Genomic DNA, 16,886 nt, shown 5'->3' with positions numbered 1-16,886 from the left:
TCCTCTTCACGTCAAACCCTGACTTTGCTGTTTGCTGTGTACCTCCTCAGGGAAGAGCTGGAAAATTTCTTTAAAAATCCACATAACCATTACAATTCAGTGGGAAATACCTTTGGCTTAGGAGTATTTACATTTAAAAGTACTTACATTAAAAAAAAAACAAACATTGTTTTAAACAACACATATAAAACAAAATGCGGCTTCTCAGGTGGGGCGAGTGGTAAAGAACCCTCCTGCCAATGCAGGAGACCTAAGAGACACAGCCTTGATCCCTGGGTTGGGAAGATCCCCTGAAGAAGGAAATAGCAGCCCACCCCAGTATTCCTGCCTGGAGAATCCCATGGACAGAGGAGCCTGGTGGGCTACAGTCCATGGGGTCGCAAAGAGTCAGACATGACTTAGTGACTGACCAACCAATCAACAACATAAAATGCACCTCAGTAATTTTTTTTATGTTTATAAATACTTCATAGTTTCCAGGTGGAATACTGAAATTTACATATTACTTTGAAGACAACTAATTTACAGCTCATTTGAAATAAAATATACAAGAAGTCTGTGAGACATAAGGGACAGGTAGGAAACCTGAAATGCTGTCACTTAATCTACCTCCAGGAGCTTTGGGGCTCGTAGGTTGATCTGACCTCGAGTCAGGTCAGACACTGCATGACCAGGTTGTCCATCTTACCAAAGTCAAAGCCTTTAATCCTAGGCCTTCTGACAGATGCCAACATCTCTTTTCGTTAAAGAATACTTTTTTCTTTTTAGGAAGTTCTGCAATGAAAGTTTACTAAGAAATGACTGGATCAGAAAGCAATACAAGGCATCTTTATATTACAAACGAAATCAATGAAGACTTAGAAGGATAAACATCTAGCATTCTAAGAAATGCCCGATTCTGATTGCTCAGAGCAACAGAATTCCCACACTCTTTTTTCTATTAAAGATCTTTTCCTGCTTGTTTCCAGACTTCTTTCACTCCTTTAATGCTTTCTTTCTTCACACATTTCCAGTATTCTTGTATGCCAAGATGCTGTGGCACCTGTCAACCAAAATGAAAACTCGGGGTCAGTGTCTGCAACCTTCTGCCCTGTCGTCTCCATGTACTTGTGGTGCCTGTTCCCCAGCCACCTCCAGAAAGGCCTGGAAGTGATGACACAGAAAGTGCCTGCAGCACAGGTGAAAACCAAAGGGAAAAGGTGAGACATGAAGTGAGGCAAGGGTGGCCTCAGGGGAACCACAGAATGGAGTTTCCTCCCCAAGAAGGGAACAAAGACTGTGGTGACTTTCATATGTTGGTTTTACAATGAAATTATTTCATAATGTGTTCTTTTCACCATACTTTATACTGTTTCTGTTTTTTTGGTGAACTTCACTTAGCTACGTGGAATAAAAACGATAAACCTAGACTTTGACTTAACCTTGGCTAAAATTAAAAAAGAAAGAAACTGAGGTCACCATATACTTGATGAGAAGCCTTAGGAAGAAATAACTCACACAAGTACTTTGTGTTTACTATTTATCTCAGTTAAATGAGAAAGCAAAGGTTAGAAAATACTTGGCTCCTTGTGCCCACAGAGCGCAGCACTGCTGGAAACCCACCACTGGAAGCGGCAGGTGGTTTCAGATTATATTTATGGCCTTTTCTGCTCACTGACTTGAATCTCTTCTCTTCAGTATGTTTTTGAGAAATGGCAAAGAGGCCGTGGGGTATGTTACAAGCTAATTGGAAAGGCTGGTTTAATTTCTACAAGTATGATTATTAACTATGAGGTGCTGCCTGTAAATCACTAGTAGAAATAATATCTGTTCATTTTCTATAAATAATGTTTGTAGCAGGAAGATCAATATTCTCTTCTCAGTTGTAAACGAACAGCACTGTTGATGTGAGCTCACCACGGTCTCTCCTGTTCTCACTCCTGCCTCCTCTGGACTAAATTCCTACTTACCCCCTGGACCCTTGTCTTCAGCTTGCCGATGTTTCAACTTGCTTTCATGAGTGTTTCTAACAGATTCAAATCTAAACAAAATTCTAAGTTTGATCTGTCCCTCAGTTATAGACTAATATGTGAATGTGAGTGAATCTTGTTAATAGTGAACATTTACTTCAAGTGTTTCAGTCACTACATTAAGTATCATAATAATTCTCTCCAGTAGATTGTATTGGTTCCTTGTTGTACAGATGAGGAATCTGAGGGTCAGAAAAATTATGTAGCTTTTCAAGATCTGGTAGTTAATACATGATAGGGCTAGAGCTTGGGTCTTGGTATCTAACTACAACATCCAAATTAAAATTTGGACTGTGGTTCCTGATTCAGATTTTTTTAAAAAAGAAAACAAAAATGGTGGTCCCATCTGTAGGAGATACTTTTGTTGTAATTACTGCTTACAATCTCTTTAAAAATGTTGAAAACTCCATTTAAGACTATACATTAAATCAAATTCTCGGTTTAGTTCCATTCATTTAACTACATATAAACATGCATTTAAAGACTCAAAATCTGTTACCCATAAACCTCGATGCATCCTGTTTTTTAACACCCCAAGAAACTCTTCATGACTCAGACACTCATCACCATCTAAATCGAAGATCTTGAAGACGGTGTCCAGAATATTGTTGGACAGCTCCTGTCCTGTTGCTACTTTGACTGCTCTCTTGAACTCCGCTGAAGGGAGAAAACATAAAAACTCATCAACCACATAAAATAGTCTAAGTTTAAATTTTTATTATTTGAGAAGTAAAAACAACTCTATTTATTTATCATTTGGGAAGTAAAACAACACAAATACTCATCATGAATGTGTTCAAATAATAAATCTGGCTGAGAAACATCAGCAGGCTATTTTAATCTAATCAGTGTTTTGAATATACATTTAAATATTTCCTTCTCCTTCTCAGGGAGAAAAATAAGAAAGCAAAAGCAAAATTAATTGTTAATAAATTGTTTGGCAAATGGTTGTAAATCTAGAATAACCACACTGAATTAACTGAAAGGCCAATCAATTGTTCTTCTGGTAAGTGGTCCCTGGACTGGTATCAATCAGTTAAAGAACAGGGTGACAGTATTCATAGACAGTAAAAATTAAGTGACTCACATAACTTACCTAGTCTGACAGGACGATGAGCTAAACTAAACATCTGCATGGCAATAGCGAAGTCTTCCAAGTGGGTTGCAAAATGACAAAATGACTTGAACTCTTCCAAACTAATGTTCTAAAAGAACAACAAAGTGAGTTTTTATTACAACTTTGTAAACTTATTCAACAATGTTATGACAATAACTGTGAGTCCTCTTTTCTATCATGAAGTCTATGAATGTAGTCTATCAAAGTCTGGGATGGACCCAACTGAGCACAAATGTGTGGATTTTAGAGATTAGGAGGAACCCTCAGATTAAGTGCAGGGCCCTGGATGTGCCAGTGCAGACTGAACACTGCAAGGCTGGGGGCGTGTGTCACAGGCCCACTATCTCCCCTCAAAGGTCCTGAGTGAATTAAACCCTCTGCACATCTATGTTCATCGGGCACTTGTGGATTTCTCGTGTCCCTGCTGTCTCTGCTCCGGTGTCTGAAGGGCTGCCAGGTGACCTGATGCTGGGGGGCAATTCTCAGTGGGTCTTCTGAGCTTCTCACATCTCGTAGACAGAGGCCCAGCCACTATTCTACTCCAGGGTCTTTCCAGGATATCTGCACAGTGAACAGCCTGGAGCAGACACAGTTGTCTCCTTCAGAGCAGGGGCGACCGCACCTACTATCCTTCATGAAGGATTTGGGCTCCTCAGCTGTGGCGCAAACCCACCTCATGGGCCCTGGGGGACAGACGTGGTGCCTGGGCAGCCTTCAGACTAGACAATAACCTTTTCTGGCTCTGACCTGGCAGGTTTGGGTCTTCTGTTGGCACCCAGAAAGTGACACAGGCTAACTTGCAGAGACAAAATCTCCATTAGTAATTAACACACAGGTATCTGAGATCCCATTTTCTACATTAAATACGGTAGAATGTCAGACCCTTCCAGGGTCTTGATTTTTAAAGATCTCATCATATAAATTAAAGAAATTGGTCTATTACTTGTGATGCCACTAATTCCTCCATTTTGTTAATTTTTCCTTTTGATTTTGATAATTTAGGGGGAGTGAGGAAGGCAACAGATTTCTGTATTTTATGCAGTAATTTAATCAATTTCAAAATAAGGCTTTTGGGTTTTACTTAGTATTTATACCCACTCTCAGAGATTGTTTCCAAGTTTTCTTCCATACTTACTCAGTTTTCTCTTTAACTTTAGTTCTTTGATCCACCTCAAGTTTATTTCTGAGTCATGAGGGAGGCAGAGGTCACCTTCATTTCTCCCTCAGATGCCCAGTGAATTACCCCAGTTCCATTTAATTCAGTTTTTTTATGCAACCAATTTATAATCTGAGTTTACACATACTAAATTTCTGTATTTGTATCTATCTCTGACTTTATTTTCTGTTCAACTTATTTGTCAAATTCATTGTCAGTCACACTGTTTTAGTTCTGATGTTTGGTGCTGTATTTTAATATCTCAGCTTTCTTTTTAAAAAGACTTAATTTTTTTTTAGAGCAGTTTTGGGTTCACAGCAAAATTATAGGGAAGGTGCAGAGGTTTCCCTGTCCTTTAGCCCCCTCAGCAGTGTCACACAGACTTGTGGCTTGTCTGGCTCCCTCCCAAGAATTCGAGACTGTTTTATGGATGTCAGTTGGTGGTCATGGTACCTGGTACACCCCTGAGCCCTGTGCACTCAGGACCACACAGCTCTGCCTCCCTTCAGTTAGCTAGGGCCTTCAGGCCATCAGTCGAGCAGTAGCTCAGTGTGACATCTCCAGGCCTAAACATTTGTTTGCTGGAACGTGGTTCACTCCTTTCTTTTCTGGATGGTTTCTGGCAGATGGTGGTGCTCCTTGGGGGCAGAGCCTTGGAGAGTCTGGTCCCCAAGCAAAGATGTGGGCAGTTCTACCCCCGGCCCACCACGGACGAGCAGCATGACTGAGAAGGTTGCTGTTCTGTGTCAGCCATGGGGTGTCCAGGGCTGATGTTTTGGTGCAGCAAACCAAGGCCGTGCAGACTGACATGACACTATACTTAGGGGTTATTCAAGGGACAACTGCCATGTTTGTAATACTAAGAGGTTCTGTTCAAAAGCAGGGGATGTCTCTACTGTTAGATGAGTTATTTCTTCTAACCAAGGTTTAAAGGTTTTTCTATATATTTCTTATTAAATATATTTCTAATTGTTATGTATCTCTATTGTAATTATAAATGAAACCTTCATTGTATTTCATTATATTTTCCCTCATCACAGAGATAGCTTTAAAAAAATTATATAAAAACACATCCCCATGTCAAAAAAAATTTTTTTGGCACAATAAAGTTAAAAAAAAAAATCACTTGAGGGTCCCCTGATAATCCCGTAGCTAAGATTCCATGTTCTGGGCCTGGGATTGATCCCTGGTCTGGGAACTAAGTTCCACATGCCGCAACTAAAGATTCCACGTGTGGCAACTAAGACCTGGCACAGCCAAATAAATAAATAAAAATAAATATTAAAAAAAAATCACTTGAAATCTTACCACTGTTCATTAATCATTACTAGCAGTTTGGCAATCATCATTTCATGCATCATATAATTACATAACAGAGAGTTGCTCAGTCTTGATTAATTTGGAAGCTACTTTACTGAATTCTATCAATGTCTAACTTATCATTTCATCTTCATCAGAAGCATTATAAAAAGGCACACCAACCTCTCCTGCTGACAGCTTCTCTCTCACATTTTTCCAATAAACATCTTTATTTTCAGTGTCAGTGAAAAAAAGGAGCCACTCTGCAAAGTCTTCTTTTCTCATGAAACTCAAACCTTTTGAGAACTGAAGGAACTCCATTTCTTGGACTTCCGCCTGTAAGTTTTCCATAAACCTAAATGTTGGAATACGAGATGGACGTCAGGACTTGTGGCTTCACCTTAGTGCTGTAACTAAGCGTGTGCCCACTCAGGAGCATGGGCACCCTGAGCAGTATCCCACGAGTTTCAATATACTGCAGGTCTCCAACCATTTGTCCACCAGATCACACTTAGCAAACTGTCAGATTCAGTGTTGGAACCCAGGTTTGTCTAAATCACAGATACTTTTTCAAAATACAATACTGTTTCTTTAAATGAGAATACTAATATCTACACTAATACCATAATTAGGTACCACAACAGTGTCTCTTGGTATCACCTTCCTTGTCTTTCCTGGAGACACACAAGCTCTATGTCTTTATGAAATAGTATCCTTCATCTTCATGAAGATCTACAAAAAAGATCTTCACGACCCAAATAATCACGATGGTGTGATCACTGACCTAGAGCCAGACATCTTGGAATCTTCAGTCAAGTGGGCCTTAGAAAGCATCACTACGAACAAAGCTAGTGGAGGCGATGGAATTCCAGTTGAGCTATTCCAAATCCTGAAAGACGATGCGGTGAAAGTGCTGCACTCAATATGCCAGCACATTTGGAAAACTCAGCAGTGACCACAGGACTGGAAAAGGTCAGTTTTCATTCCAATCCCAAAGAAAGGCAATGCCAAAGAATGCGCAAACTACCGCACAGTTGCACTCATCTCACATGCTAGTAAAGTAATGCTCAAAATTCTCCAAGCCAGGCTTCAGCAATATGTGAACCGTGAACTTCCTGATGTTTAAGCTGGTTTTAGAAAAGGCAGAGGAACCAGAGATCAAATTGCCAACATCCGCTGGATCATGGAAAAAGCAAGAGAGTTCCAGAAAAGCATCTATTTCTGCTTTCTTGACTATGCCAAAGCCTTTGACTGTGTGGATCACAAGAAACTGTGGAAAATTCTGAAAGAGATGGGAATACCAGACCACCTGATCTGCCTCTTGAGAAATCTGTATGCAGGTCAGGAAGCCACAGTTAGAACTGGACATGGAACAAGAGACTGGTTCCAAATAGGAAAAGGAGTACGTCAAGGCTGTATATTGTCACCCTGTTTATTTAACTTATATGCAGAGTACATCATGAGAAACGTCGGACTGGAAGAAACACAAGCTGGAATCAAGATTGCCGGGAGAAATATCAATAACCTCAGATATGCAGATGACACCACCCTTATGGCAGAAAGTGAAGAGAAACCAAAAAGCCTCTTGATGAAGGTGAAAGTGGAGAGTGAAAAAGTTGGCTTAAAGCTCAACATTCAGAAAATGAAGATCATGGCATCCGGTCCCATCACTTCATGGGAAATAGATGGGGAAACAGTGGAAACAGTGTCAGACTTTATTTTTCTGGGCTCCAAAATCACTGACTGCAGTTGGTGACTGCAGCCATGAAATTAAAAGATGCTTACTCCTTGGAAGGAAAGTTATGACCAACCTAGATAGCATATTCAAAAGCACAGACATTACTTTGCCAAGAAAGGTCTGTCTAGTCAAGGCTATGGTTTTTCCTGTGGTCATGTATGGATGTGAGAATTGGACTGTGAAGAAGGCTGAGTGCTGAAGAATTGATGCTTTTGATCTGTGGTGTTGGAGAAGACTCTTGAGAGTCCCTTGGACTGCAAGGAGAGCCAACCAGTCCATTCTGAAGGAGATCAGCCCTGGGATTTCTTTGGAAGGAATGATGCTAAAGCTGAAACTCCAGTACTTTGGCCACCTCATGCCAAGAGTTGATTCATTGGAAAAGACTCTGATGCTGGGAGGGATTGGGGGCAAGAGGAGAAGGGGACGACAGAGGATGAGATGGCTGGATGGCATCATTGACTCGATGGACGTGAGTCTGGGTGGGCTCCGGGAGTTGGTGATGGACAGGGAGGCCTGGCATGCTGTGATTCATGGGGTCGCAAAGAGTCGGACACGAGTAAGCGACTGATCTGATCTGATCTGATCCTTTATCAGATAGGCTGTAAGGAGGAGGCTGAGACAAAGGGCAGAAAAGGCAACATCTTTCTAAGGAAGATGTTCTATAGAAACATCACAGTCCTATAGAAACCAAACTAAAATCTCCACACTCACATGAAGAGCTTCTTGTGGAATTTCTAGGATTAATTTGGGCAGTTAAAAAATTATGTGTTTATAATATATTATACATGCATATATATAAAACATACAATATATGGGAGCTATTTTCTGTTACTTTACAACTTATGAAAAATTTTAAAGGCTTAAATTTTAAAGATTATTGAATTCTAACTCAGTACACCCATAATTTTAACTTTAGGGTACCCTACTCCATCTAACAGACAAGTTCCTGTAAAAGTGCATTTAAAGCATTCTCTGTTTACTGCATCTTTTTTAAAAACTGCATAATGGTATAACACATTTCACAGGGCCCACTACTTACAGAAACTCTAATTCAAAAAGTTTAAAGAAAATAAATAAATTTAAATTAAAACAAAATAAAAAAATAAAACCACATTTCCTGGTTCTCAAAAAAAAAAAGAAAGTTTATTAAATACTTCAGATTTATTAAAAAAAAAAAAAGTAAAAAATAATGTGATTTCTCTGTGGCTCAGGAATTTACATACTACATACGTTTGTATTAGATATAATACACGTTTATATGTATTAGCTATGATTATTTTCATTTACTCCTCAATTTGAAGGAGTTTTGTTGGTTTCTTGTTTGCCTAGTCTAGCTTAATGATGCCATGTCATCTTTTGCTGTTATAAAACAGAAAAAAAGAGAAATAAAATATTTTTCTCCTGCAAAAAAAAAAAAGTTTAAAGAATTCTAAGTGAAATTATTCCCTTTAAACAATCACCAAGCCCAATGATTTTATCTCCTAACTGTGTCTTGTCTCTCACAGGATCCCTCCTTTGCTGTTACCCCTGTCCTGCCAGAGTAAGCCCATCTGACCAGCACCTTCCACAGCCCCCTTCAGGGCCTCCCTCATGGGTGTAACTCAAGCCTCAGGACACAGGGCCTCCGCCCTCACCTCCATCCTTCCCTTTTATTTCTACCAGACCCAGCCTCTCTGATTCCTGCACAAAGCACATGTTCTCACGCCTCTGTGTCCTTCCTTGCTGTTCTCTGTCCCTTGGTCTCTCCCTGCACAAACCATTTCTATCTGGTTAACTGATGTATTTTGAACATAGTAACTTTAGTTTACACTTCATAGGTTCTGCTCTCAGAGATACTATAGAGACCCATACATAGTATCTGGTCTTATGGTATGCAGTTCTGGGACATAAATACATGTATTCAGTTGTTTCTTTACTTCTTAGCTATAAAATTCCCCTAAATATTTGCATTTACCTTCGAAATTCTTTATAATGAAGTTTTCTTTCTCCTCTTTTTCCAAAGAAACGTATCTGAAGTGTTGTGTTAATTTCAGGTTCTTGTACCGTTTGTTCCTATAAAAAAATGATAGAATAATTTGAAGTAAATTATAACCAAGAACAGAAATGGATCCTGGAGCCTGGACAATTTCTAGGACAATACCTACAAAAGATTTCTGTAACAACAACAAAGTGCATAAAATAGATGCAACCCTTCTGTCCATCACTCTACACCTGTGCTCAAGAGGAGGAGAACACCCATGGCTAAACACTGAGAGGACTCAGGAGATCTCTGCAGAGAACAAACTCTGGATCAGGCCAACAAGAGAGCTTACAGCAGAAGATTAGTTATTTCAAAACGTGCCCCCTGGGCACTTTCTAATGAAGCAGGACTGAGAGAATTAAAGCAGGGAAGTCTGGAACCTTTTGCAGGATGCTAGAAATCTGAAAAACACTAGCTTTTCCTAATTACAAGGTCCCCAGGTGAGGAGTCCATTCAAGACAGTGAGAAGCAGGTTCAGAGACTTCCTCCTTCACAATATCAATCAAACAAACAAACAAAATCAGAACAGCTAAAAAGATGATCAGCAGCAACTAAACAACAAAGGGGGTACACATGTAAACCAAATCATCTGAAAAAGAACAGCTAGAGAAAGACAGGCTGGATACAGGTGTTCCCCAATCCTGTCCCCACCGCCCAGAATCAGTGGCAGGCAGGTGACTATTGTGTGGGAGTGGGAGAACTCATGAGAACCTGGGCTGTAGAGGGGCAGGCAGCTGGCATGGGGGCTGGGGCAGAGGATGGGCCGGCTCCCGCGACTTCACATATTCGGGCACCATTCAGCTGAGGGATAGTCGGGACCCAGAGAGAAAAATGTGCTTGGAGGGTGGACGGGGCTGTGGTCCAGGGCCTTAAATGGGAACCCAGGAGAGCAAGTTCACTGTGTCCTCTAGCGAGCACTGCAGGACAGGGGTCACAACCCTACACCTGCAGCTCAGAGCCAGAAAGGTAACTGGGTTCAGACAGGGTGGGCACAAGGACAAGTTCACCAATGCTCCGCCAGGCAGAGAGTCAGTCAGCCAGGCAAGCGCTGGACCTGTCTTCCAGCCCAGGGTGCGCTGTCCCCATGGCAGAGACCACACGATGCAGGCCGCTAGGTGCCCTTGGCTCCCAGGGTTGGCCCAGGGGAAGTGGCAGCAGGTGCTGAGAAGAGCCTGAAGCGGGGACATAGACCAGGGTCACTGGAGGAGGGTTCTGCCCTGTACACATAGTCTGGGTGAATCTTCTGAGCTCTGGATCATGTGAATATGGCAAATCTATTTAAAATAGAAAAATTAAGTTACTGGTAATTTTCACAACTATCTGGGAATACTTATTTGAAAAAATGGGATGGAGAAGCTACTCTTAACAACATCTGCTTGGAAATACTCAATTTATTTGCAAATACCTGGCATTCCGTTTCATCCGTTATTGCTGTCTTCAAGTCATCCTGTTTACTTATGATCTTCTGCAGCTAGGAAGAGGGCAAACAAGAATTCAGGTGCAGGTCTACTGGATTTTTAAAAGCAACCTAAAAGACAAATGCTAAGTTTCTATTATAAAATGTATACTAGTTATTTGTTAAATAATAAATTATTTTTGCCTTATGACTAATAGTTTTTTCCCCTTAGATCACACAAGAATCAAAAATGAAAATGGATATGCAAGTATTATTACATTTATTCCAATTTGGGTCATCTTTTCTCCTAAGAAAGCTGGCTCACTTAATACAGTCTAAAAGCGTCACATTAAGGTATAAAAACATCATGATTATCCTCATCTCCATGAGAATTTTTATTCTCTTCTCTTCCTATCTCCTCTATCTTTTCTCTATCTCCTCTCTTCTTTTTCTATCTCTGATGCCTCATGGACACATTTTAAGTACCCAGCTATTCATATCCTATAAATGTTCTTCCATTGTCTCTTAATGCATTTATAAAGCATTAAAACAATTTAAAGGCCTACATCTTTCTACTAATTATGAAACTATCAATAGTACCTTCATACCGAATACATTTTAAAAAAACCTACCTACCTTTCAGAATCATTTGTACCAATCCTCACATGGAAAGCAAATTTAAAAAAAAAAAATTTTTTTTTTTTAAATTAAATGTAGACAAAATCTCATACTATGGATCCAATTCCATTAGGTGACAAACCTTTGCCCATTTTTTCCTAGGCTATTTCTTTGTTAGTATTGAAAAATACTGCCACTAAATTACAAATTATTTCAAATGCAGCTGCTTCTATGAGATTTGTTTTAGGCATATGGTGTATCTCTAGTTCTCTAAAGCCCTCAAACTTTTCAACATTCTCCCCTTATTTATTATTATTCTCCCCTTTATTCCCCCCCAACCCCACTTATTTCAGGGAATAAAGCTGAAAAACTTTTGTTTTATCCTTTATTTTTAAATTGACAACTAACATACTGCCAAGTTCAATACCCAAACATTTCTTGCTTTGTTTCCCACACCTCCTAAGGTTTTTATTATGGCTTTCCTGATAGCTCAGTTGGTAAAGAATCCATCTACAAGGCAGGAGACCCCAGTTCGATTTCTGGGTTGGGAAGATCCCTTGGAGAAGGGATAGGCTACCCACTCCAGTATTCTGGCCTGGAGAATCCCATGGACTGTATAGTCTATGGGGTCACAAAGAGTCAGACACAACAGAACAACTTTCACTTTTTCATGGAGAATTTCAGACACAGCAGAGACTCCTGTAACAACCCAACATACATGCATTACGCAGCCTCCACAGTTAGCTGCATCCAGCCATTCCTGGTCCAGCTGCACTTCTCCTACCCACTCCCTGCCCCACCCACCCCTTGCCCTATCCATCCTGAAGATACTCTCTTATGAGCTTTCCCAGAAGCTTCTGGTTTCAGTTTACATGTGTATCTCAAATATATTTTTGTGTATGGTGTGAGGGAGGGGTTGTGGCTAATGTTTTCCACGTATATATCCTATCCATTTGTTCTTCTGTCATCTGTTGAAAAGACTTTGCTTTTCCCATTAACTGATCTGGTGTCTTTACTGAAAATCAAGTGATCATATAAGTGTGGACTCTACGCTCCACTGTCAAACTGTCCTTCCTTTGGGCAATGTCATAGTGTCGGTGTCACTGTAGCTCTGAAGTATCTTAAAGTCAAGAGGAGAGAGTCATTGGATTTGTTCTTGATGTGGGTCATGACCGCAGAGGACTAGGTACTGCTCAAACGACTGTTCTAAGTGCTGGAACACAGTGGTCATGGACAGAGAGTGTCCCTGCTCTCACTGAGCTTAAGTTCTAATGGGCCAGAGGTAACCAACAAGCGAACGAACAAACAGGAGAATTTCAGACAGTGTCAAGTGCTGTGACCAGAAAAATGAAGTAGGGTAACAGGACTCGGAGATACTGGGCAGGGGCTTCTATTAAGACTGGCTTCTTCTGGAGAGTTCTCTGTGAGGACAGGGCATCTGGGTGGAGCTCTGAGTAACTAGCTATGAAAGGAGTAGGGCAAGGCCCTCTAGGCAGAGGAAGAACTGTTTCTGGTAGAAACAGAGGTGCTTTGTTAGACCAAAAAAGAGTACGTTTTTTTAACATTAGTGGTGAAAAAAGCCAGGAGGACACATTCAAACATACATTTTGAATGTCTAAGAAAATACAGCCAAAATGACCAACTTCATACTGATCCATATTTTCAATTTCAGGCTGAAAATGAAGAAAAGTGTAACACATAGGTCAATTTAACTGATTTTTGCTTTCAGGATGGATCATGAGAATTTAAGTTCTGGAGTAAGAACACTATTCCAGAATTAAGAAGAGTGAATTCTACTGAAGGTCTTTGCATTTAATAATATCTCGAGCAGGAATATGTAGCATTCTAAAATGATAACCTCACTGCATTAAAAGCACAGCCCTTCCCACCAGTGTGGGAGAAATGTGAAGTCAGAGGACCACCTAAGGAGAAATTCACACTAGTAAACAGACTTGTCATCAACCTATTGTTTAAAGAAATTGCACTAAAATCCTGGCACTCATCCCAATAAGCAGATGCACCATCTATCAAGGCAAAAGACTAATAAATTGCTTTACTATTACCGGCTTTGATCATTGGTGGTGGTGTTTGTTACTATCTGACAGAGTGGATACTGGCTATACTGGCTTATACACAAAGTGGCTATTTTACTTACTCTTGGGATGAAGATGTGAACAATACACCAACCAACACAGCCAAGAGATCAGGATGGTAATAAGAAAGGGGTGTACCACATCACACAGAAGTCATAAACTAAGAATTTTATATTTGGGGATATTTTCACAAGACTTCATAGAAATCTATCACTTTCCATCTGCTGTTCCAAGTCAATCTGTTATATTGATCTTTAGGGTATTAAAGTAATTTTCATTACTTTTCTAGCACTTATGGTGGGAAGAGCAACAAGTAAAATTCACTGGAGAAACATTCAGATAAGTTGGAAGAAGGAACAAACACACAAAATCCTGCCTTTTAAACTCTACTTTTTTGACCTGGAAAGAGTTGTTGGTTCTTTCAATAAAATTTCAAGCAGAAGATGCTATATACCTAGGCTTCCTAATACAATCATCATGGAAATGAAATAATTATTCAAATAATTAATGTAAGCATAGTTTTTTTCTCCTCTACACTGTTTAAGTCAACAAACTATCATGCTCCATGGGTTATCAAGTTTAGTGTTTTATTCCTGGGATCAGCACAAAGAACCTTTTACGGGCTTAGAAGGTTGAGCTTTATAAACTGAAAAAAAAAAAAAAAAAATCAGTGATGTATTCTAACATAATTCTTTTTCTTGTTTTCTTAATTCATGGAAATGCTAAGAATTTCCCAAACATCTAAGAAAAAAATGTAGTGTTCAGAAAGTGGTTCTGTAAATTTAGAGTGTTCAACTATTATGTTAAAAAAAAAAGTACTTGAAAAGCTTTCAAGGTGAGTGTGCTCAAGATGAGATATGGTGATACAAGCAACTGGATGCTTCAAACAGGTGCAGACGGGATCCCTCAGGAAATCCCTGTAATAAGAGCCATCCACAGGCTTTGCAAATTTACTAAAATAACTGATTTTATGTATAAGAAACTCTCAAAGATTAGAAACAAAGGATATAGCCAGAAAGCTCTTAAGCAGGAAATGCACTGATAAATCAGTTGGGATCCTGTAAAAATTAGGTTTACAAACATTTAACGTCTTTAGAAACCATGTGGGAGAGGGTGTACAGTAGGTGAATAAAGTGAACGCCATGAACGTGTGAGTGGGCAGGGAGTGAAGCCGAGGTGAACAGCTCCGTGTTTCAGTCGCACGTGCAGCCAGTGTCAGTAGCTGCTCAGTTACTTTAAAAAGTCTATTAACCTGGGGAATCATTTGAAAAAATAAAGATACCAACATAACAGATACTTAAGTAAGTAACATCCATTTTAGAACCAAAGATAAGTAGGTAAGTAAAAAATTGTTGTTACATCCCACCAAAATAAAGAAAAATAAAACCTTAAGCCTTCATGAAGAATATAAGGGAAAATGAAAAAACCACAATAGGTATAAATTGGTGCAAATTTTACTTATCTACATCCATTTTAGAACCTTTTCTTCCAGTGATTGAAATTGTTATTATTCTTGTATATAAAAGATAATTTATCATCTGCAGTTTTTAGTTTCATTTTCATTAAAGTGCAGCAAAAATACAAAGAAAAACAGGTGAAATTAATATCTCAGAATTATGACTTTACCATGTATTCCATATAAAAATCAAGGTACTTTACATTCCTTTCTTTTTTCTTCAAAATCCAGTGTGTATTTTACACAAGACATTCAGGTAATATATGCATAGGAAAGACAGGCACACCTTGTTTTAGTGTGCTTTGTTGATTTTGTGTTTCTTTACAAATTGAAGATTTGTGGCAACATTGTCAGATGTTAGCATTTATTAGCAATAAAATGTTTAAATTAAGGCATGTGCATTTTTTTTTGAGATATAATGCTATTCCACACTTAATAGACCACAGTATAATTTCCACCTTCCCTAAAAAACTGAAACATTTGTGTGACTTGCTTTATTTTACTGAGATGGTCTGGCCCACAATCCAATTTCTCCAAAACCCACAATTTCTCCAGGGTGTACCTGTACTTGATCTGCATTTAGGTTTCATATAAAAGCAAATAAAAAGTAAATAAAGGTAAAAATTAAAAAGTAGATTCACATACTCAAGCTGTTTCAAACATACTTGAGAATCTGCCAATACCTGAAGTGAATGTCAGTTTTTCAATGTAAGTTTTAGATGAACTAAAACTTAGAAACTCAGGTTTCTTAGTCACAGTTATTATTTCAAGGGTTTAACAGTCCCATGTGCTACTGGCTACTTAACTGAATGTAAGTTAAGTACAGACTCCCACTTTTATATATAATTTCAACAAGCTTTGTTCTCTCTCTTCCCAGTACACTGGAGACTGGAAGAAAAGCACAGATGAAAGAGCTGAGGTGTTTTCTCCATAAAGTGCTCCTCTAGATGAAGAACACCGAGCTCTGCCTAGCATTCTCCCTACTGTTTACATGCACTGACGCACTTCTGAACGTTACTGCCAACTTCCTTGGAGTGGAGTGAGATTTACTGCGGCCATGTTACAGAGTTATGTATTGAGAAACATAATTTAAGCATATTTTCAGCTTTTCAATTACGAGCCTGCACAGATCCCTAGAAAATTCGCACCAATTTATACCTATTGTGGCTTTTTCATTTTCCCTCATATTCTTCATGAAGGTTTAAGGTTTTATTTTTCTTATTCTGTTTTTTTGGTGGGATGTAACAACAATTTTTTACTTATCTATGAAGCCCTTTCTGTTGTATTATCATTTGCTGAAATCATAAAAATAAAATGCTACAAAATGCAGGCGCTTCAGCTCATTTCCCCTTCCAGAATCCTACTCCTGTTCTGTAACTGTTTCCTCAAGGCTGTATTATAGCAATTTTAGTATTTTTGAATGTATATAGAAGTTTTTGACACTTCATATATTGGCAGTGGATATAATTTTCATCTTAATAGAAATGTAGAATTACCACACAAGCCTTCAGGTGTTTTATGATAAACCAAAAATAACTAGAACCTACTTACCTTAAAAAATTCCTTTTTCTCAACCATCTCGTCACCATCTGCATCCAGCATTTTAAATGCAACATGAAACCCAGAATGGGGTTCTGAAAATGAAAAATGAATCATCACATAAACGCTGGTGTATGTGCTGCTAAAGTGAGCATGTCATTACATACATGTTGGTGGAATCCAAGTATCTGAAGATCTACAGGTCCTCTAACTTGAAATAAGCCACCAGAAACAACACAAGTAAGCACCTAAAGTAAACAACAATCCCTTCTCAGGATGGATGACAATTCTCAAAGGCTGGTACGTGTCCATGGTGTGCTATTCTGCTGTTAAGTGTTCTGCCCTTCAAAAGCAAAATCCAACTGAGAACTTCATTTATTTCTTCAGCTCTGCTAGAGGCTTTCCTATGTTCTAATATACCTGGGCTATTTTCACACTGATTGAC

The 16,886-nt window shown here is 39.1% G+C and overlaps 1 protein-coding gene and 1 long non-coding RNA gene across 3 annotated transcripts in view; one reads left to right on the top strand and one right to left on the bottom strand.

The window, feature by feature from the left end:
- Window positions 1-431: 431 nt before the first annotated feature.
- Window positions 432-16,886, bottom strand: part of MICU2 (mitochondrial calcium uptake 2) — a 53,710-nt gene continuing 37,255 nt past the window's right edge. For both annotated transcript variants that reach the window (XM_005213774.4, NM_001083416.1), the window contains 7 exons: window positions 16,454-16,536; window positions 10,745-10,810; window positions 9,274-9,371; window positions 5,765-5,936; window positions 3,106-3,214; window positions 2,509-2,666; window positions 432-1,042 (listed from right to left, as the gene is read on the bottom strand). In XM_005213774.4, coding sequence (XP_005213831.1) covers window positions 941-1,042; window positions 2,509-2,666; window positions 3,106-3,214; window positions 5,765-5,936; window positions 9,274-9,371; window positions 10,745-10,810; window positions 16,454-16,536 — 788 coding nt within the window. In that variant the 3' untranslated portion in view covers window positions 432-940. The remainder of the gene's footprint in view (window positions 1,043-2,508; window positions 2,667-3,105; window positions 3,215-5,764; window positions 5,937-9,273; window positions 9,372-10,744; window positions 10,811-16,453; window positions 16,537-16,886) is intronic.
- LOC107132993 (uncharacterized) lies at window positions 10,806-16,229 on the top strand. The gene is made up of 2 exons (XR_009496719.1): window positions 10,806-13,955; window positions 15,780-16,229. It is a non-coding gene; the product is annotated as an uncharacterized lncRNA (long non-coding RNA).

This window comes from Bos taurus, chromosome 12 (genome assembly GCF_002263795.3).
Source record: "Bos taurus isolate L1 Dominette 01449 registration number 42190680 breed Hereford chromosome 12, ARS-UCD2.0, whole genome shotgun sequence".
NCBI classification, from domain to species: domain Eukaryota; kingdom Metazoa; phylum Chordata; class Mammalia; order Artiodactyla; family Bovidae; genus Bos; species Bos taurus.
Note: the sequence above shows the minus strand (reverse complement) of the source record. Positions and strands in the feature narration are given on the sequence as shown.